The sequence below is a fragment of the Drosophila hydei genome, unplaced genomic scaffold (assembly GCF_003285905.1).
Source record: "Drosophila hydei strain 15085-1641.00,03,60 unplaced genomic scaffold, DhydRS2 tig00008139-arrow-pilon, whole genome shotgun sequence".
Classification (NCBI taxonomy): Eukaryota; Metazoa; Arthropoda; class Insecta; order Diptera; family Drosophilidae; genus Drosophila; species Drosophila hydei.
The window spans coordinates 3,046,516-3,070,817 of NW_022045847.1; the positions used below are offsets into that span (position 1 = coordinate 3,046,516).

The window sequence follows — 24,302 nt, forward strand, 5'->3', positions numbered from 1 at the left end:
TAGCCAATACGGCAATAATTGACCAATTGGATGACGAACGACCACGTTTTCCAGAAAATTCTCCTGAGTAAGCCACCCATTATTTGAAGTTTCGTGTTTGGAATTACATTTTCAGGACATGAACATGGAAATAAAAGATCCAAATGATCTTAATTACCTATCATTAAAAATTAATGCAATATGTGGTTAAATAACTATAAATGTTATGTAAATTAAAGATTCTAAAATGGGCGTAAATCTTGTAGGCCCTGGATCCATTGAAAATGGAAAATTACGTTATAATAGTTTTATTAATATGTATGTAATAGTCAGAAGGAGGTATGGCACAGCCAATAAATATTATATATTATTTTCAGGACGATGAGTTGAGCCGATTTAGCCTTGTTCGTCTGACTGAATGTTCGCAGCAATCTCGTATTTTTATTTGGATAACTCATCGCATTTAATCGATGATTTGTATTTGTTTTTTACTCGTAGCTTGAATTTAGGTTTATCAAAATACAGAAATGTATATTTTGGATTTAATATACCTCTCCCCTTCACAAACTTACAAAAAAGGCGTTTTGTGATTTGGCAAATACATGCATTTGGATGCCATAATTATTTCATTATGAAAGTTCATCTAGAAGAGAACTTTTGCGACAATTAAGTTCCAATAGTAAAGACAATATTCGAAGCCAAAGTAAGCGGAGCTCGTGTTGTGTTGTTTGCAATGTATGTATAAAATAATCTTTGAATGATTGGAATATCACGACTCGAGCATAACCTATGCTTAGACAAAAAGCCAACTTTCATTAATTTTTAACTCTTTTTAATAACTAAAAATATATAAATTTAAGCATGATAGATTATATATTCCCCTTTATATCTGTTTATTTATATGTTTTAATAATTGAAGTTTCTATGGATTATTTTGCTTTAAAAAATTACAATCTCGAACGTAAAAATATATTAAATAAATATATATTTTTTGTTAAGTTGATATAGCTATATTTTACAGTATGTACCTTCCATGTTGCTGCATTTCTCCGGAAATAACAAAATGTATTTTGAAACCAATTATATATTTCGTTCAACGTCAACTGCTTGTCTGGAGAGTCAATGATAGCCTTTTGTTAAAGAAAGAAAATTTTAATATTAATCTTTAGGTCACTAAACAACAAGTAGGAATGGTGCAACCGGACGCTGAAGTCTGCATAATACTCATTTACGATCTAAACGCTGCTGGCTCCAACATTTTGCAAAACATATTTTTTTTTTCGATTTGCCACCTCTAAAGCGACAAATATGTTTATTTAATTTTTGGTAAGTCAATAGAGGTGGTTAATAATATTGTAGTTGTTAAATTATAATATATTGTATATATATATATATATATATATATATATATATATGTATATATTATATATATATATCTATATATATGTATATATTATATATATATATATATATATATATATTATATATCTTTTAAGATGCCGGTTACAAACACGTGTATATCTTCAAGTCTTTAGCAATAATAGTGTTTAAAATATTACATTTATGCAAAACACATTATAATATGTCGACTCCCTTGTGGACGTAGGTATATACTTCTTTCGTCTATCTGTAGAGGATTTTAACAGTAACAAATGTGCAAAATTTCGACTCTAGCTCTAAAACTCTTAATGTATCCGCAACATCTTTTTGATCTTGGGTTATCTACGCGAGTATCTGTTTTAATTTTGAAATCCCTACCAATCTACCACGCCCCTAGTGGACGTAGTGGGAAAATCTTAAGGCTTTATCAGATTGGGCATCAACGAGCTTAAAATCTAAATTACGTTTATCGTACTTCGTAAATGAGTATAAAAATGTTATGTCTAAGAAAAACTATAGATTGACCTATAAATTACGTTGTCCGATTCTTGAGGCGTCGAATATCATTTTTTAAATTTAAATTTTAAAGTACGAAAGCTCAAATTTGAAGTACTTTTGCTACTGCTTCCTGTCATAAAGAGCAGGTTTAAAGACAACTATAATAAATTTAGTTGTTATTGAATCGTTAACGAGGATTATGCAGTCACTGTAGCTTGAATGAAGTTTTATTACGTACAAACATATAGAATTTGGTGAGCCTTGGTTAACTTAATATACCATATTCATTTTATAGACAGGTTATAATAAACGTTAATGTTTGCTCACCTGTCTGATAAGCGACGCATATGTAAACGGTGGACGAACATCTGCATTTTTGTAAAACTCTCTGTTCCGTTGAATTTCTGAAAATTAATACAAAAATATAAGTAAAAAAATGTAAAGCATATGATAGCTTCTTTAGCGCATATCATGACAAATTATTTATCTTTAGGACCGTATATATATCTTTCGGACTCAACATGGTTTCCACAGACTAGTTTTAGTTTATGGCGACGATCAGCAGAAAGTGGTTTCGACGTCATTTAAACTGTACGGTTTTGGGCGGGGAATAACTATATCTTCGTCTTAGATCTTGCAACGTTCAAACCATGTATAAGTATTTTGTTACCGGTACCACCCGAATGCAATATTACTACTTTATTTTCAACATCTTTTTATACCCTGATCCCATTGAAAATGATCAGGACGACAAGCCGAGTCGATTGAGCCCTGTCCATCTGTCCGTATGTGTGAACGCGTCGATCTCAGCATCTATAAGAGCTAGGACCTTTTGTGTGGGTCCGTGTATAGCACGCGCATATTAAGTTTGTTTTCGAATAAAACCATTATTGAAATTCTGTTAATAAATTATATCTCGAACGGCTTAAGTGCTAGAGCCTCCAAATTTTGTGTCTAGTTTTATGTTGTATTTTATGCAATTTTTATTTTTGTTAGATTTTGGATACCTGTTCCAAATTTCCCCAAATTCTTAAAACTTAAGTTCAGTTGAAAAGAGGGCTATTATGTGAAGGCGTTTGAATCTCTACCAAGACAAGAGAATATGTAAATCATATGCTGAACATTTCATTAAAATCCATTAAGTAAAACAGAAGTTATTAAACAAAACGTTTGGCCAATTAGCAAAAGCACATGAAAACAGCGCCAAGCTCATGGACTTTTCCTATACGCGTTCACACATCCACTCAAATGCGTGAATTCTTTTCTATTCTATTTCTACTTAACTTCAAACATGCAACTGTCTTTCCAAGCAGCACAGTGGCTGTGTTGGTAGGGGCGGCGCTCATAAGCGGTTAGTTCCTGGGTTCGAGCCTGGCGTCGATGGAACATTTTTTATTGCTAAGTATGAAGTTGTGTTGGTAGAGTTAATGAGCGTTGCTTAGAAATTGTGGGTTCGAATCTTGATGTCGTAATGTCAATTTTTGTTTTTTATATGTTTTTTTTTTTTTTTTGAATACTCGATATAAACTACGGAAAATATTAAAATACGCAGATATGACTGGGATCAGGGTATCTCCTAGTCGGGCACCCCGACTAGGGCTTTATTACTTGTTATACCCTGATCCCACTGAAAATGGGAAATCAGGGAATAATGGTTTTTTCTTGGCTCCAAATTTCCCCAAATTCTTGAAATTTAAGTTTAGTTGGAACTGGGGCCATTATGTGAAAGCGTTTGCATCTCAACCAAGCCAATAGGATATATGCTGAAAATTTCATTAAAATCCATTAAGTAAAACAGAAGTTATTAAACAAAACGTTTGGCCAATTTGCAAAAGCACAGCAGCGCCACGCGCACGCATTTTTCCTATTCCAAGAATCGAAATTGCGATTGAATACTGCTTGAATCCTCAGCTGCTACTCAACTTTAAGTTAGCAACTCTTCTTGCAAGAGGTGCAGTGGGTGCGTTGGTAGAGGCAGAGCTCATATGTATCTACACCCAGAGTTCGAGACCGGTGGAGATGAAATAGTTTTTATTGTTTTATTTTTTGTTTTAATTATTGGTAGAGTTGGTGCACGTTGCGTTGTTTTCTTTTTTTTAATACTCGATGCAAACTACGGAAAATATTAATAAACGCAAATAGGACTGGGATCAGGGTATCTCCTAGTCGAGCACCGCGACTAGAGCTTTCTTACTTATTTTTGATTAGGTTTATTATAAGTTCATAATCATTATATTTAGAATAATATATGAAACTTAAAAGTATATACACATAGTGTTGTCCGTCGGCTTGTTCGTCAATCTGTCCGAGTATATGAACTTTTAAGAGCTAGATATTTAAAATTTGTAGGTCCCTATATAGAAAGCGTACATCAAGTTTGTTTCAAATAATCGATAACTATTCTCGTTTTGATGTTATCGACTGAGAACAGTGTCGAACTTAACTTATTAAATTATATCTCGTACGTGTTTGGTGTTAGAGTGTTTGTGTTTTGTTATATTTTGAATACCAGCTCTGAATTTGATCAACTTTATTAAACTGAAAATTACATTTCATTCATTAGAAAATGAAAATATGAAAGAATGTATATTTAAATATAACATGTAAACCATAACATAAAACCACGTGAAAAGCAGCTCCTAGCGTACCCATTTTTCCTATACACGTGTACACATACATACAAATGTGTGAATTTTTTTATTTCTCAGACTAGCAATTAAGAATGAATTTTGTGTCAGCTGATACTTTTCTCTATGTCTGACATTTTATATTTAATATTTTCATTTAGTCTTATACATTATTCATTGTTTTAAATCCGGTTCAAAAACCCACCTTTAAAGGGAAGCTCAATATGTATGTATATGTCAGAACACTAATATTATCTTGCGACATTGTCTTAGCGAAGCGAGTTTTGGTCACACAGTTCTTTTTCTTGTAACTGTCGCCTCACTTAAACGGTACTTTCTAGTAGCGACAACTGAATCAGCCAATCACACTCCTTACAAAGGGTGATGCAGTATCATATAGATATATGCAATACATAAATACAAGTTTTTAAAAAAATTTATCGAAGTCAAATTCCAAAAATTCGGTATCATTTTTAGTTCATTACATTCAAACAGGATTAGCTACGGCTCCTTCTGCGAACATTTTAACAAAACCATTATACACTGAATTATCGCATTTCAAGGGGTTATGGGTATAACAAAAATCTAAAGCTTGACGTCGAACAGTGAGGTTTATACTTTTTTTTCATTGCGAAAATTATAATCTTTAAATATATATATATATATTTTTAAATGAAAGTCAAATATGTGCTATTAGATTCTAAAATTCATTTGGTCAATTGCTTCCATTCAATATTCATTGAATGCAAACCCAAAGGTATTAACTGAAATTCAATTCGCAACTACGATCTTCAGAATCGAAATAAATGCATGTATGAATGCACTTATAGAGAATACGCATACGCTTGGTGCTGCTTGCCATATGATCTACATATTTTATTGCAATATTTGTCAGCTTCGTAAAAACGAAAATTAGTAAGTGTTGCCTATATTTTCAATAAGCCTCCATTTTAACAATTCGGCTTGAAAATCGGTATTGAAAATCGAAAAAAAAAAAATGAAAATTTTATAAAATATACATTACACTTTATGCAAACTTTAGGAAATTCCCGCTCTTAAGTTCTAGAATATATAATTTAATAACTGAATTCAGATAATGCTTTTAATCGTTCAAAATAAAACAGGAATAGTTATCCATTAATAAAACCAAACTTGATAATCTACCGTTTTACAAGAAGTTGTTTACAAACGGAAAAAAAAATAATTTTTAGCTTTTGATGCAAAGTTACAGGAGCTATGAACTTTTTAATGGTAAATTGTTTAATAATATTTATTGAGTCAAATTACAAAAAAAAAAAAAACAAGTAAGAAAGTTCTAGTCGGGGTGCCCGACTAGGAGATACCCTGATCACAGCCATATCTGCGTTTTTATATAGTTTCCGTAGTTTGTATCGAGTGTTCAAATAAAAAAACAAAAACGACATTACGACACAAAGATTCGAACCCACAATTTATACGCAACGCGCACCAACTCTACCAACACCACCACTTCATAACTAAAAAAAAATAAAACAATAAAAAAGGTCTCATCGCCGCGAGGCTCGAACCCAGGGACCAGCCGCTTACGAATTTTGAGAAATTGGAGCAGGTATCCAAAATCCAACAAAAACCAAAATTGCATAAAATATACATAACACTAAAGGCTAATTTATTAACTCAATTTCAATAACAATTAAATGCGGATAGTTGAACCAAACCTGATATGCGCGTGCTATAGACGGACCTACAAAAAATTTTCTGTAGCTCTTATAGATGATGAGATCGACGCGTTCACTCATACGGCCAGACGGACGGACGGACAGGGCTAAATCGACTGTCCTGATCAAGAATATACTTTATGGGGTCTGCCACGCCTATTTCTCAATGTTACATACATTTGCACAAACCCATTATACCCTGATTTCCCATTTTTAATAGGATCAGGATATAAACACGAAGTAAGAGACTCAAAATGCATAGGTAACGGTAGTTATATATTGACCTCGTTATTAAATGTACTTTGAATACCACAAAAGATGTAAGCATCCGATTTATTGATTTTTATGATGAATACCCAGATTATGTATATTTTGGATTAGTAATCAAATTCAAAGACTCTGCTTTGGCAAAAATAAACATATGAATATCAATATTACGCTCTTAAAATTCGAAAATGTATCTACGATTTTTATGCTACTGCTTTTTGTAGAAGCAAGTACAGTTGCTCCAAAAAAGCAAGGTGCGTTTTATAAACTCAAAGTTCACTCGGTGTTTAAGCGAACTAGCTTTTAAGCAGTTTTAATTCTATAATGTCATGATAGAGGCTTGAAGTGGAATCTCAAACTAATTGGGAAGTAAAAGGCAGGATTCATAAGATATGCATGTTTTTTTCGTTTTATATGGACTCGAGAATGCACTTCTTCAGATATTGGCAATATTTCCAGCTTTACCTAAATCCAAAATATAACATAAAAACATATAAAAAATGCTTTAAAAATATAAAACCAAATATAAAATTTGGAGGATCTTGCTCTAGCTCTTAAGCCGTACGAGATATAGTTTAAAAATTGAATTTTGATCATATTTTTAATCAATAAAAATAAAACGGTAATAATAATAAAATAATATAAATAAAATAAATATAAATAAAAAATAATTTCATGACTAACTCTTATAGGTGCTGAGATCGACGCGTATAAACAAACAATTAAGGAGCTTTGCATAAACAACGTTGATACGTCGAAATATTAATATTCAAGTGTTGCGCTGAATTGCAACAAATGCTGAGTCGGCTTGCCGACCATGACTTTGTGGCGTGATGCATTGACAGTTCAAGGTAGAGATGTGTTTTGATGTGCTTGCAGTTTTTAGTTGAAAGTAAATATGCGACGACACAAGTCGTCCTAATATAATAAATACAGCTTTATTCTTTATTGTTTTCAAAGCCCAAGGCTAGCAAGCACCGAAGACCAGTCAGCCTTCCACCCTAACCATCTTTAACCCACCTACATCCGGAACTGGTGCGATGGAGTTACGTCGAGGGAGAGTTAGAGTAGAATAATTGGCGCACAACCACAACACGAACCTACCGGTAATTGGAACATATAAGTTGGAAAAGTGAATTTTTCGGCATGACCCAAAAATAATAGGAATCAAATCAGTCGCCTCGCAAAAGTTGCGGCTTCTAAAAAAAAAAAAATGGTGCATGTCTTTACGGAAATATTCTCTTCTCTTACAAAACCCAAATTTGCTAGCTTACGAAACTGCCGATCATTGATCATCTGTGAAAGTATATTTGTGTAGTGTCAACCAACAGCCAACGAGATGCGCAGGTGCTAATAGGGACGTAAAACTCGAATGTGACACTGAGGATATCTGGGAAGCGGAACAAGATAGATACATAATAGATAAGCCGTTAACAAGTTACCCGTTAGATAACACAACGGACCCCAGTTAGATCTAATCACTCATTGAAAATGCCGTCAGGCACGCATTAGCGCAGCAACAATCCCAAATAAACTCGTCAATTGCTCGGGTGCAGAGTTTGCAGGTGGACGCACCTCAGATCATTAAATATGAAAATATATCTGTTAGACTTGAAGTTAGGTGCCATATTCCTCTGAACATAATCAAGCCAGAGTTCGTGGTGTAAGAAACAAGATCAGAGGCGCACACTATACTGTGCCATATTGCCAGATTGGATTGCACCTACTATAATAAAAAATCTTTGCGTTTACCGAGGCAAGGCTTAGAAATATTCAGGCAGGGTGATGTGTCCTTAATGCAGTACTACGACGAAGTCTAGAAAAAACTGACACTGGTGACTAATAAGATTGTAATGACGCATGAACAAGAGGGCGCCGATTTGCTCAACGCTGAAGTTAGAGCCGACGCCCTGCATGCCTTCATTTCGGGTCTCAAAAATCCACTTAGAGCTGTGATTTTCCCAGCACAACCCAAACCATTTGCCATCTGCTCTGGCTCTGGCCAGAGAAGCGGAGGCAAGCATTGAAAGGAGCATATTCGCAAATTCTTACGCTAAAGCTGTAGAGGAGCGGGCTCAAGTGGTTGAAAACAGCAAGAGTCATTCCCTTGGGAAGCTAGGCAGGTTTAGCAAATAACACCAAAATCAGGATGGGAACCCAGACTTTGTCAAACACAAAAAGGGCAATTACCAAGATCAGTCCAACAAGGAAAATCAAGTGGCAGCCCCACAGTCAATGAAAATTAATTTGTCCTTCAGGTTTAGGCTACACACGGAACACTATGAAAACCACTCCAACAACTCAAATGCTACAAAGCGAAAAAATTTGTCGGATCGTTTAACAGATCCAATACGCCAAGGCTCAATAATATAGTTCAGGAAGACTCCAAGGAGCTTAAGGCAGATTACAAAAAGGCGGAAAGGGCTGCAGTTGAAGAGATTGAGATTGACAACGAATACGCCCAAAATGATGACTCTGTTAATTTTTTAGAGAGCACTCCCGGTTGCCGTTCATTGAACGACGGTTGGCTGTGAGAACTCTAAGAATATTCAATGACACAGGCACGGCAAAAAAGTATGTGAAGCCCGAAAAGGAGCTAAGAACCAGAATGCTAGTCGCCAAACCATTCTCGGTGAACTAAATCCACGGTTCAACCGAAATTAGACAAAAGTGCCTAATGAACATTTTCTGGTACTGTTACATTCTTCCTATTAGACCTGTTAACCTGTTAACACAGGTCGGGCTCAAGTTAAACTTAGCAAATAATGCTCTAAAATATCAGGGTACCGCTGAGAAACTCCAGTAAATTTCACTGATGTCAATGAAATTGTAGTTCCTACCTACCTACCTAAAAGAGTTCAAGAACATCATCCTTAAGAGGAAAAAGCCTTTTCAACAGCAAACGAAGCTCTCTCTTTCAACACCACTGTCATTGCTACAATTCGTACAGTGGAAAACGAACCGGCTTACCCAAATCCTATGGGACTTTGTAAGCAACGAAGTCAAGCAAATGCTGAAAGACGGCATCATTAGGCCCTCGAGGTCGACCTACAGAAGACAAACTTGGGTAGTTGACAAAAAAAGTGCAGACGCCTTTGGTAATCGAAATAAGAGGTTAGTCATCGATTTCAGGAAACTGAACGAGTAAACCATCCCAGACCGTTACCCAATGCCTAGTATCCCCATGATTCTAGCGAATCTGGGAAAGGCTAAATTTTTCACCACTCTTGACCTAAAGTAAGGGAACCACCAGATTTATCTTACGGACCGGGTAAAGACTTCGTTCTCGGTAAATAGCGGCAAATACGAATATTGTCGTTTACCGTTCGGTCGAAAAAATGCGAGCAGCATTTTCCAAAGAACATTTGATGATGTTCTGAGGGAACAAATTGGAAAGATATGTCACGTATACGTAGATGACGTCATAATCTTCTCTGAGCTTGAAATATACCACGTTCACCACATTGATTCCGTGCTGAAATGTCTAATCGATGTTAACATGTTAACATGAACTGAAAAGCGTTTACTGTGTTAGATCTTTCCTAGGGTTAGCAAGCTACTGCAGAGTCTTTATCAATTACAGGTATACTGAAAGGAGAAAACGGCTAGGTAAGTAGACATATGTTAAATAAAATCCTTGTTGAGTTCAACGAGACATTTGAACGTCTGTGCAATATTTTGATATCAGAAGATGTAATACTTATTTATCCAGTTTGACTTGGCCGTTGACTTGACTACCGATGCCTCAGCTAATGACATTGGTGCAGTACTATCTCAAGAGGTAGGCCCATTACAATGATATCTTGTACACTAAAACAGGTCGAGGTAAACTACTTTATCATTGAATGAAAACTGCTCGCTATTGTTTGGGCTCAGGGCAAATTGTAGAACTTTCAAAACTTTCAAAACTTAAAAGATGGAAGGAATACATCGACCAACACAATGCTAAGGTTTTTAACAAATCATGCAAAGAAAACTTTGGTGCCACCATTAACGCTCTGCAAGATGAGCCCCAATCGGACGCTGCAACCATTCACAGCAAGCTTTCACTGACTCGGTCGAGGCTACTGATAAGACTCTAAATTGCTTCAGGAACCAAATCGCCCTCGAGGAAGAACGTTTTCCTCTAAAGCGGAATCTTATGCTGTTCCGCAGCAAAACACGCCACTTAATCAGTTTCATCGACAAGAGCAGCATGTTAGAAGCTCGTAAAGAAGTAAACGCTATTCACTGCGACCTACCCACCTTAGCAAGCTTCCAACATTGCCTAATTGCCCATTTCCCGAAAACCCGATATCGTCCATGTAAAAATGTTGTGCAAGACATAACCGATAAATGTGAACAGTTAGAAATTGTCACATCTGAGTACAATCGTGCGCACAGAGCGGCTCAGGAAAATTTCAAACAAGTCCTTCACGACTACTATTATCTCAATATGAGCAGCTTATGCAAAGAGGTGTTTGCAAACTGCATAGTCGCCCACAGCCAAATATGACAGGCACCCCAAGAAACAAGAGCTCGGGGAAACCCCCAAGGTACACAAGCGGAATGTTACACATTTTCTTAACCGATAAGAAACAGTTCTTAACATGTGTTAACAAGCCCTCCAGATTTGCAGTTGTATAACCAATACAGTCCAGATCGATTGTCGACATAACAGGTCTCTTGTTACAGCTTGTAAACATTTCCCTAATACCAGAACGGTATATTGCGACAATGAGACCGCTTTCAACTCTGAAACCATAACTTCTATGCTCAGAAACAACTACGGCATTGACATTGTAAACGCGCCCCGCTTCATAGCTCATCAAATGGCCAAGTTGAACGGTTTCATAGCACCCTAACAGAAATCGGAAGATGTCTAAAGCTAGACAGGAAAATCAGTGACCTACGAGAAACCAATGGAGATTGTTCACGCAGAGGCCAATGAGCGTTGCTTGGGCATCATCAATACTTCCAGACAAAACCGTATTTTTATACCCTGATAGGGTATATTGGTTTTGTGTATGTAGCAGGCAGAAGGAGGCGTGGCAGACCCCATAAAGTATATATATTCTTGATCAGGACGACAAGCCGAGTCGATTGAGCCCTGTTCGTCTGTCTGTCCGTCCGTCTGGCCGTCTGTCCGTCCGTCTGACCGTCTGTCCATATGTGTGAACGCGTGGATCTCAGCATCTATAAGAGCTAGAGGCTTGAAATTTTGTTTGTAGTTCCGTGCATAGCACGCGCAGGTCAAGTTTGTTCGATAACTATTCGCATTTAATTGTTATCGAATAAAAATATGATTGTAATGCAGTTAATAAATTATATCTCGGACGTCCTAAGAGCTAGAGCCTCCAATGTAATTTTGATATTTGTTGTTTTGTTTTGTTCTTAAAATTTAAGTTCTGTTGGAAATATGGCCATTATGTGAGGGCGTTTGCATCTCAACCAAGCCAATCGACTATGTAGATCATATGCTGAAAATTTCATTAAAATCCATTAAGTTATTAAACAAAACGTTTGGCCAATTTGCAAAAGCACATGTCAGCAGCGCCTTGCTCATGCATTTTTCTATGCGTGTGCACACATACATTCAACTACGTGTATTCATTTTTATTCGAATTATTAGCTGCTACGGTGGCTGCGTTGGTAGAGGCGGCGCGCTCGATAGCGTTTAATATTGGGTTCAATCCTCTCGGCGATGAGACATTTTTTATTGTTTAATTTTTTTTTTAAATATGAAGTGGCGGTGTTGGTAGAGTTGGTGCACGTTGCGCAAAAAATCCGGGTTCGAATTCTGGTCTCGTAATGTCGTTTTTTATTTTCTTTTTTTTTTTGAAAACACAATACAAACTACGGAAAATATTAACAAACGCAAATAGGAATGGGATCAGGGTATCTCCTAGTCCAGCACCCCGACTAGAGCTTTTTTACTTGTTGAAGTTGGAGAGGAGATATCAGAAAAATATTAGGAGGTTACGAAATAAACTGACCCCGTTGTGTACAGAACAAAAAGTGAAAGCAGACCGGGGAACGTCTGCTCTAATTAAGGTTAGGGTGCTCCACAAGGACAGCCTCAAATAGGTACTCCCCTTACAATTAGCTAGTATTTCAGTTTAAGAAAAGTTAAGCACTCCTCACGTTGTTTATCACCATAGCAGCGGCTAACGCTAGGATTACCGACTTCTCGCACTCCAATTACATACCGATCGTAGACGGTGAGGTATTGGTGTTCGAACGGAGAGATTGCCTGAGGCACTCAAGCAACCTCTCAAAATTCGGAATTGTCTGACTCCTTTCTTCAGTCCAATATGCGGAAGTTACTAGATGTCGATCATTTAAGAACCCCATTAGCCGTACTCAAATACACCATAGATTTTACACTTCTTAGGGACGGCCTTGAAGATGGCAGGCAGACCTGACGCCGCAGATTTCTTGAATATCAGAATCGCAGAGGCTCAACTAGTAAAACTCTAGGCAAATAACCATAACTGACAATAAATATAATGTTAAGCACAGAAACTCAAAATTTAATGGCCAAATTCGTAAATCCCACAATCCTTGATCATGCCGATCTGAAGTCACTTATTGAACAAGATACTCTAATAGTCAGCTTAATAGAAGCCTATAAAATCAAGGTATCAAGGTAAATATCATTCACATACTAATAGCTTATCCAAAAGTTAAATTCAGATGCAAGAAGGTCAATGTCTACCATGTATCCCAGTACCAAATTGTCCTACGGCTCAAAGAAGAATCTCTGGCAGAATGAGAGGATTACACGTTTGCGGTCACCGAATGCACAGAGTTAACAATAAGTAAGACCACACACATCGTATTACACTAGCAACTAAGTAGCTTTGCATAAACAATGCTGATACGTCGAAATGTAGTTCTATGTTCTACGCTGAGAACGGCAAGCAGCGGTAACCGGACACTTCATATTCAAGCGTTGCATTGCGTTGCAAGAAATGCTGAGTCAGCTTGCCAACCATGACTTAGGTCAATCAACTCCTCTCTGATAATATTAGCATCTCTAATTAAGCAGAGATACTATGCTCTTATACCAATAACTTATAGCCTACATTTTGAAGTGCCAAACAGAATGCTTAATTTAGAGATGATTGCAGATTCACAAAGCTCTTAGTCATCTCTAGTTAGTGCATAAAACAGAGAAAGTTTTTTTTTCTGTTTACATAATAAGGGTGTTAACACTGTCAAGGTAAAGGATGTATATCCTACGCCGTTCACTGAAAAGTAGAAATTATTACAAGCTTCGACTTAAGAGATGCGTTCTGGCCCAACGTAATAATGTATGTCTCAAGGAGATCGTGAGCATCGATGAAGGTACGAATATATATATATTGCTTCACAGAGCGACGCGAGTATTGTAGAAACCCTCGCGTTTGGAAATGGTCGGAGTCCGAAAAGGAGTTCGCCTCTTTTACTTACAGATTGAACAATGGGCTAACGTCGCACACATACAGGCCACTGTTAGTCGAAGTTGCGTTCCTCGGCACGCTTTTCGGCACTTCGTTTTTGAGGCTAACGGTACTTCGGCTTACAAGCTGCTATGCGAATTCAAAATATTGCCGTTGCAGCATCTTTAGTAAAAGTTCACGCTATATTGTCATTATTTCGAGACGAATGGTAGGCAAGACTTGCTCCAGAACTCACGAAGCTGGGCGGCGTAAATCAAACATTTGTTCACAAAAATAATGCCTTAAAACTTCATATTCGTTTCGTCATTATCTGTAATTTTTGAATATACAATGAACAATTGAAAATCAAGTGCTGATCAAGCGCCTGCAAATCGTTCGTGAAAATTAAGACTAGAGCCATTTTGCTAAGCTGGAGTGTATATGCCGAAGTGGAAATTGAAACATTTTGCCAGATGGATGGATGGATCTGTACTGAAAGTACTTCTGAGCTCACTCACAAATTTAGAAAAAGCGGATTTTGATTCCATTTTCCTAGCTTGTTCCGCTACTTCTTGAACAAACAAAATCAAATATAAGTAATTCAGCATAATATTCAGCATCTAAGTTCCTGTTTAATTAGTGTGGCTTTTGACACAATCAGATTTTTGGATATAAATTAGGTTAACTACAGCGTGGCTTTTAATATTATCAAAAGCCGTTTTGATAATACATATTTTATTCACAACAGGCACACATCAGAGTGTTTTTTGGGCAGGCTGAGGTTGCTGACGGACAAGCGCACGTCTTTTATTTATGCGATAGAAAGAATATATGGATCGAGTCTTGCAAGAGCATGAAGGTTAATTTGGCGCGTTAAAAAAAAATTTCTTGCTCCTCAGGCTAGCCTATGGAATCCAAATCATTATATGGGTAAATTGCCTTAAAAGGAGCATCAGCTGAGAAAGTGCAAGTCTAGTCCACTCTCTATTACGATTAAGATCGGTCATCCGTATCTGCATTTATTGCGTCACATATATCCAAAGTATTAAACTGCTGTGGTTGCAATGTTACCATCTCTGTCTCAAGTCCATATGTCTCAAGTCAAAAACCGATCTGGAATATGTCGTGTAATCTTGAACTCAATATACCAAAATCAATTCACCGGAAGGTTGTAGAAAACAGATCTCGGCAGGGTCGTTACAGATACAGACAACCCACCCCTAATCTCTGGTTTGTGTCAAATTTAGGATTTGTAGCACTTCCTCCAGCTAACCGTTTGAGAAACAAAGGAGGAACTCAGTTGCATTTTCGGTCAAACGACGACTCGGAAATCTCGAATGTAAGTTCATTGGCGTACTAGTTGGGAAACCACCAGAAACCGCCAGCCACAAAGCGTGAATATCGTCGAGGCTAGCAAAAGACAGCTGTAGTCTTGTGGACACTCAGTAGGAGGCGAAGATAAGGCTGGGTAGACGGCTAATTCTCTTCCGTTTTGATCTGGTGTTGGGATGGGACTTCTTGGTCAGTAAGGACACTGTATTGAAGTCCGGCAACTTAAAGTTTTAAACAGATCTAAGATATGCGCAGCTTAACATACAGCTGGAGGAGAGGCTATCAGTGGAGGCCATCATCATACAAGTGGGTCCTAGAATTCAAAGATGTATGCGGAAAATAAAAAGTAAATGGTCGAGCTCTTGGACAAAGACACGCTGTGAGGGCTAGATTACAGCGTGTCAATCGTAATGGTCAAGCACAATAATGAACAGCAGATCTGTAAAGGAATTCGAAAAAGTTTCCCGACTCTATGGACAAAGTTTCGAGACCAAGCCGTTCACGAGGATAAAGCTGCGTGAAAGCTTTGGGTATCGGCGAAAAATGCAAACATGCCATTAAGAAGAACCACGATGTTGCCAAGAAGCAAGAGACCGATCGCTCAAGTGGCAGCTAGGTACTACTGACTCGAAGTGCGTTATGACCAGAGGTGCTGATACTCATATCAGGGCCTCAGCCCTACCGAGGCTGACGCCAACAGCACAAATACATATCGGAATTAGCTGAGCACGTGTCAGGACTCCTGACACAAACGCGAGTACAAAGAATAAAGTCCGGTGGAGAGGTCTAACGGCAAAAGGTTTTCAAATCGTGTAATGGACAAAACTGCTGAAGATAACGACAACGACTCACGTGCTACAACTTAAGCCATGTACGAGTACGAGTACGAGAGCTCTAATAGGGGGAACGCCGTTTGATCTTCAAAGCTGTGAAACTGACAGTGTATTTTCAATATGCTGTTTTTGTTTTCTCAACACATTTTAAGATTTCTAGAAATAATATATATATCTTTAAATATCTTTAGAACACGTAGAGTATTGTGGTTCGATACGTCCCCCATGAGTGTTAATATAAAACCCATATCGTCTTAGAAACGGGTTGTTCAAAATATAAGAGAGTTTGCAAATCATTTGTATATAGTCACATCCGACTTTTCATGCCACTAGTGGACATGAAAAGAAAATGTTCCTTCGATTCGTAAAATATCAAAATAGAAGATCACATGCTAAATATCTATGAGGCTTTAGCTTTCAAACTGTGAAGGATACAGTTTTCTTCTATTGTGATTACGGAAAAATCTTAATACTTTATCAGAAGTCTAAAGTCTCAAGCCTCGAAATGGTTTGAGTTCGTACAAACATTGAGAAAGACGGACGGATAGATGTACATTACACAGATAGATGTACATTAGACTTTTCACTTTGTGAAGGAGTATACAAATTTGAGTAACTACACATAACACGTATGTTATACTACCTAAATAATAATTATTAAATAATTATACTAAATAATCAGAGCACAAAAATAAATTAAATCGTCTTATAACAGTCTTTGAACGTGCACAAAAAGAATAACAGCTACATGACAAACGTAACTTAGCTAGCGCGTGAGATGAGACGAGAGGCAAAACTTTCAATAATATATGTAGTGCAGCAAACAAAAGCGAGCAACGAAGTTCGCAACACCTATGTATGAACACGAAAATCTCAGAACCTATAAGAACTAGAGACGTGCAGTATTTTTGTAGGTTCACCGCTATCACGCCCATGTATGTTTATTGTATTTTATTGCTATCCAAGTTTCACGGTTAAGCCAATAAGTCCGGCTACTTATAGGTATGATACATTAAGTTCATTCAAAACTACGGGTGGCACTTCCTAGATATGAGTGAATGATACGATAAGTTTAAAATCATGGCCGATCATGAAAAAGGTGACAAATTAGATTATGAGAAATCTTAAAATGTATATAACTCGCAGAACGAGACGTGGCAGAACCCATAAAGTATAAAGTATATTCTTTATCATGACGACAAGTCGATTGAGACCTGTCCGTCTGTCTGTCTGACCATATGTTTGAAATTTTTTGTAAGTGTATAGTTCGTGCAAATCAAGTTTGCTTCATATAATCGATGAATGTTCCCATTTTATTTTTATACCCTGACGGTACGGTATATCGGTTTTATACAAATGTATGAAACAGGCAGAAAGAGGCGTGGCAGACCCCATAAAGTAGATATATTATTGATCAGAACAAGCCGTCTGTCTGTCCGTCCGTCTGTCCGTATGTGTGAATTTTGATTTTTGTTGGATTTTGGATACCGGCTCCTAATTAACCAAAATTCTTTAAATTTAAGTTCAGTAAGCAGTGCGCTCGTATGCAACTAGTCCCAGGGTTCGAGACCGGTTGAGATGAAATATTTTTTATTGTTTTATTATTATTTTTTTTTAATTATGAAGTGACGGTGTTGGTAGAGTTGGGTTTAAATCCGTCGTTTTTTATTTGTTTTCTTTTTTTTGGAAACTCGATACAAACTACGGAAAATATTAAAAAACGCAAATAGGACGGGGATCAGGGTATCTTCTAGACGGAGACCCCGACTAGAGCTTTCTTACTTTTTAATTATGAAGTGGCGGTGTTAATAGACTTGATGCGTATAAATTGTATAAATTGTGGGTTCGAATCTTGGTATCGTTATGTCAATTTTTATTTATTTTTTTATTTTTAAATACTCTATACAAACCACGGAAAATATTAAAAGACGCAGATAGGACTGGGATCAGGGTCTCTCTCGGGCATTCCGACTAGAGCTTTCTTACTTGTAATATATTAAAAACATGATCAAAATGCAGTTATTCAATTATATATTGTACGGCTTAAGAGCTAGAGCCTCCAAATTTTGTATTTAGTTGTATGTACATTTTATAAAATTGTGCCAATATATGAAGGAGTTTGCCTTTTTTCTATGAAGACAAATACTCCAATAGAATATAAAGATCTTATGCTGGAATTTTTATAAAAGTTCAGTAAGCAGAAGTTATTAAACAAAACGTTTGACCTACTTGCAAAAGCGTATTTTTTCTATACATGTTCACACATACATTCAAACGCGTGCAATATATTTTTTTTTATATTTAGAGCTAATGCACTTTGCGTAGACATTGGGGGTTAAAATCTTGGTGTCGTAATGTCGGTTTGTATTTGTTTTTTTTTAATAATCGATTCAAACTAAACAAGTAAGAAAGCTCTAGTCGGGGTGCCCGACTAGGAGATACCCTGATCCCAGTCCTTTGAGTTTTGTAATATTTTCCGTAGTTTGTATCGAGTATTAAAAAAAAAAAGAAAACAAGTAAAAATCGACATTGCGAGACCAGGATTCGAACCCGGATTATTTACGCAACGTGCACAAACTCTACCAACACCGCCACTTCATAACTAAAAAAAAAATAAAACAATAAAAAACATTTCATCTCCACTGGTCTCGAACCCGGACCAAGCTGCATGCGAGCGGCGCCTCTACCAACGCAGCCACTGTCCTTCTTACGCGAACTGTTGCAAATTTGAACATAAGTAGCAGCTAATATTCAGCACAATTCAATCGCAATTTCAATTCTTGGAATAGAAAAGAATACACGCATTTGAATGTATGTGTGCACATGCATAGGAAAAATGCGTGCGCGTGGCGCTGCTGACATGTGCTTTTGCAAATTGGCCAAACGTTTTGTTTAATAACTTCTGTTTTACTTAATGGATTTTAATGGAACTTTGAGCATATGATCTACATATCCTATTGGCTTGGTTGAGATGCATACGCCTTCACATAATGGCCCTAGTTCCAACTAAACTTAAATTCTAAGAATTTGGGGGAATTTGGAGCCGGTATCCAAAATCCAACAAAAATCAAAATTGCATAAAATATACATAAGACTAAAGACTGGAGGCTCTAGCTCTTAAGACGTTCGAGATATAATTTATTTACTGCATTTCAAAAATGTTTTTATTCGATAACAATTAAATGCGAATAGTTATCGAATATTTGAAACAAACTTGACCTGCGCGTGCTATACAAAAAAATTTCAAGTCTCTAGCTCTTATAAATGCTAAGATCCACGCGTTCACACATACGGACAGACGGACAGACGGACGGACAGACAGACGGACAGGGCTCAATCGACTCGGCTTGTCGTCCTGATCAAGAATATATATACTTTATGGGGTCTGCCACGCCTGCTTCTGCCTGTTACATACATTTGCACAAAACCATTATACCCTGATTTCCCATTTTTAATGGGATCAGAGTATAAAAACGTAGATAGGACTGGAATCAGCGTATCTCCTAGTCAGGCACCACGACTTGAGCTATCTTACTTGTTTTATAATCTTATTTGTTTATAATCTTATTTAAAAGTTGTTTTTTTAACAATTAATCATTAAAAAACTCTCATGTATAAGAAAAATGCGTGTGCTTGGCGCTGCTTGCCACGTGCTTTAATAAATTGGCCAAACGTTTTACTTAATGGATTTTAATTAGTTTATGTATTCGATTGGAGTATTTGTCAGCTTAGCAAAAATGCGAAATCCTTCACATATTGGCCCTATTTTCAACTGACTTCAATTTAAAGAATTTGTGGAAATTTGGAGCCGATATCCACAATCTAACAAAAGTCAAAATTATAGAAAATATAAATAAAACTAAATACAACGTTTGGAGGGTCTGGCCATTAAGCCGTGCAAGATATTATTTAATAACTGCATTTCGAACATCGATAACAATTAGACGGGAACAGTTATCAATTATTTGAGCAGTGAGTGCTGAGATCGAAGCGTTCACACAGACGGACAGGGCTCAATCGACTCGGCTTGCCATTATGATCCAGAATATATATACTTTATGGGGTCCGCCACGCTTTAACAAAACCAGCTTTATTCCCTTTGAAAATGGGAAGTCAAGGTATTATATTTCACATTTTCAATGCGATCGGGGTATATAAAAAAAAAGACCTAAGCTAGGGAGCAAGACAAAAATTAAAGTTGTTAAGAAACTGTTTGTACAAAATACAGCAATATTACAATATTACTTGTTTTCTTGATCTATCTCTCTAAATTCCCTATTTGTTTTTTTTTACGTTTGTTTTGCGCACATATATTATTTACACATAAAGATCATATGTAAAGTATTGCCGGATAGCAACTAATTTATGTGTGAACTGTCCGATTTTAAAGAAATCGTACTGTTTCACAAAGTGTGGGCTGGCATATGACAATACTTGTTTATTGATAACAACAATCAATCAATCCAATATGTTGAAAACAAGTAAGACAGCTCTACTCAGGGTGCCCGACTAGGAGATACCATGATCCCAGTCCTCTTTGAGTATTTTAATATTTTCCGTAGTTTGTAGTGAGTATTCAAAAAAATAAAATAAAAATCGAGTGTACGACACGAGGATTAGAACCCACTATTTTTACGCAATGCGCACCAACTCTACCAACACCGTCACTTCATAATTTAAAAAATAAAACAATAAATAATATTCCATCTCCACCGGTCTCGACTAGCTGCATACGAGCGCTGCCTCTACCAACGCAGCCTCTGCACCACTTGCCAGAATAATTGCAAATTTGAACTTGAATAGCTGCTGATAGTTCAAGCAGTATTCAATCGCAAAAAATACATGCATTTGAATGTAAGTGTGCACACGCACGCGCTGCTGACATGTGCTTTTGCAAATTGACCAAACGTTATGTTTAATAACTTCTGTTTTACTTAATGGATTTTAATGAACTTTTCAGCATGTGATCTACATATTTTATTAAATTGGCTGAGATGCAAACGCCTTCACATTTCCAACTAAACTAAAATTTGAAGAATTTGGGGAAATTTGGAGCCGGTATCCAAAATACAACAAACATCAAAATTGCATAAAATATACATTAAACTAAATACAAAATTTGGAGGCTCTAGCTCTTAAGACGTAAGAGATTTAATTTATTAACTGCATTTCAATTATGTTTTTATTTGATATCAAACTTGATATGCGCATGCTATATACGGATCTACAAAAAAATCAAGTCTCTAGCTCTTATAGATCCACGCATTTACACATACAGACAGACAGACGAACGGACAGACAGACAGACGGACAGTGCTCAATCGACTCGGCTTGTCGCCCTGATCAAGAACAACACCATTATACCCTGATTTTCCATTTTCAATGGGACCAGGGTATAAAAATATATGTTTGTTTCTAACATAAAATAATCTAAATAATCTCTTTAATACCTTACTCACCATGTTGTACATCAAGACCTGCTCTTTCTAGCATATATGGTAGGCCTAAAAAGGGATTTCAGAATATTTAACAGTGATAAAAGTTGAAATTTAAATTTAAAAAATTACTTTAAATTTTCTTAACAAACTTAAAGATAATCTACAATTAAAACTCCTAGCAGGTGAGATTATATATTCTGACCAGAAACTAACCAAGTGGTTTATTTGAACTGGCTCACTTGAACTAGTTCATTTGAACTGGTTCATTTGAACTGGTTCATTTGAACTGGTTCATTTGAACTGGTTCATTTTAACCGGTTCATTTGAACTCGTTAATTTGATCTGGTTCATTTGAACTCGTTCATTTGAACTGGTTCATTTTAACTAGTTTATTTTTAATGGTTCAGTTGACTTAGTTCATTTAGCTGGTTAATTTAAAATAGTTTATTTGAACTGGTTCTTTTGAACTGGTTCATTTGAACTAGTTTATTGGAACTGGTTCATTTGGACTGGTTCATTCGAGCTCGTTCATATGCACTGATTTTTTTGAACCGGCTCATGTAAACTAGTTTATTTGCACTGGTTCATTTGAACTAGTTCATTTAGCTGGTTAATTTGAACTAGTTTGTTTGAATTGGTTTATTTGAATTGGTTCAATTGAACAGGTTCATTTCAACTAGTTTATTTGAACTAGCTCTTTTGATCTCAACTGGTTCATTTGAACTGGTTCAATTGAACTAGTTCATTTAAACTGGTTCATTTGAAATGGTTGATTTGATCAAGTTCATTTCAACTGGTTCAATTAATCTAGTTCATTTGAGCAGACTCATTTGGACTCATTTGAATTGGTTTACTTGGGCTGGTTCACTTAAAAGTTTCATTTGAACTGTTTTATTTGAACTAGTCGGTTTGAACTGTTTTATTTGTACCGGTTCATTTGAATAAGATAATTTTAACTAATTCATTAGAAATACTTCACTTGAACTAGTGCATTTGAACTAGTTCATCTGAACTTGTTTTAATTAAATTGGTTCGATTGAACTGACTCATTTAAAATTTTTATTTTAACTGGTTCATCTGAACTGATTCTTCTGAACTGGTTCATTTGAACTGGCTCATTTATACTGGTTCATTTAAACTGGTTCATTTGAGTTGGATCATTTGAACTGGTTCATTTGAACTGGTTTATTTGAGACCGTTCATTTGAACTTGTTTATTTGAACTGGTTCATTTGAACTTGTTTATTTGAACTGGTTCATTTGAGTTAGTCTATTTGAACTGGCTCATTTATACTGGACCATTTGAATTGGTACATTTGAACTGGTTCGTTTGAACTTGTTCATTTAGCTGGTTAATTTGAACTAGTTTATGTTAACTGGTTCTTTTGAAATGGTTCATTTGAATTGGTTCATTCGAACTGGTTCATTAGAACCAGGTCATTTAAACTAATTCATTAGAAATGGTTAATTTGAACTAGTGCATTGGAACTAGTTCATCTGAACTGGTTTAATTAAACTGGTTCGTTTGAACTGAGTCATTTAAACTTTTTATTTTAACTGATTCATCTGAGCTGGTTTTTTTAAACTGGCCCATGTAGACATTTGAGCTGGTTCATTTGAACTAGTTGATTTAAACTGGTTCATTTGAACTGGGTCATTTGAACTAGTTCATTTGAACTGCGTCATTTAAATTGGTTCATCTGATCTGGTTCTTTTGAAATGGTTCATTTGGACTGACTAATTTAAACTATTTGATTTGAACTATTTAATTTAATCTAGTTCATTTGAACTGGTTAAAATTTGAACTGGTGCAAATTATTTTGCAGCTTTTACAGTGAACAGTTGAATTTTTGATTATATGAAACCAATTTGTCATAATTAATTGTTACATGATGATCACCTTGTGACAAATGAAAATAAATACTCTAAATACATGCAGTGGAATCCTTTCTTAACAAGAATAATTCTTTGCTTAATGTTGAAATTACATTATTTGACGTAGCTTATTAATATACTTTATATTTGTAAGCATTTACTTACCACCAGTAACCGAAAACGTATTTTTTTCATTACTTCTTTTTTTCATTACAGATAAACTGGAGTTTACAATTGGATGATTATTAGAGTTCGGAGAATGCGATCGATAAAGAGCTCGAGCAACATTATTTATCACAATTGGAGACGTTCCACTGCACACATTTATTTCATTTCCGGAGGCATCCTGAAATCAAAATGTAAAATGTAAACAGATAAGATGAGATACCTTGGATCCTGTCCGATCTGCTCCATACATACTCCACAGCTAGTAAATAGCATATGGTTTTAATCTTCTGAGTAACTCTCGTCAGCAATTAAAACCAAATAAATGTGTTACTTCTTGTACTAAGATTAGAAAATCGTAGTTAGGTGGCTTTTGTGCCTCGCAGATAAAATGATCTATTTTAAAGTTTCTAGCTCAACAACTTTAGAAAATATAGTGTTTTACGGTTTCTCACGCATACTAAATGCGTTGATACATAGATTTCAAATTTCTTATCTCTATCACCAATAGTGTTTAAGATATATCAGTTTTGTCCCGCATAGATATATATTTTTTAATTTGTAAAGCATATTAACAGTAACTCATTTGCCACATGAACTTAGCCCTAAAGTATGAAGGGTATAGACTTAATTGTTCTCGTTTTGTTATTGGCTCACATAGTAAATCATTTATGCAAAAGTTTAAAAATTATGATTATAAAGAATGAAGAATCAAAATGCAAAGAGGCTTGAAACCTAAGACAAAATCCTTTCTCTAAGAACCAGGGTAACAGTAGTCAAAGCCGTTGTCTTAGAGTCTCAGACAAAAA

At 36.1% G+C, this 24,302-nt stretch overlaps 1 protein-coding gene across 1 annotated transcript in view; it reads right to left on the minus strand.

Annotated features, from left to right (window-relative positions):
* Positions 1–24,302, minus strand: part of LOC111600841 (forkhead box protein P1) — a 77,649-nt gene that overhangs the window by 33,992 nt on the left and 19,355 nt on the right. Inside the window, exons 4-7 of the mRNA XM_023317146.2 lie at positions 23,494–23,674; positions 21,476–21,520; positions 2,185–2,261; positions 1,008–1,109 (exon numbers count right to left, since the gene is read on the minus strand). Of these exons, the coding sequence (XP_023172914.1) occupies positions 1,008–1,109; positions 2,185–2,261; positions 21,476–21,520; positions 23,494–23,674 (405 nt within the window). The remainder of the gene's footprint in view (positions 1–1,007; positions 1,110–2,184; positions 2,262–21,475; positions 21,521–23,493; positions 23,675–24,302) is intronic.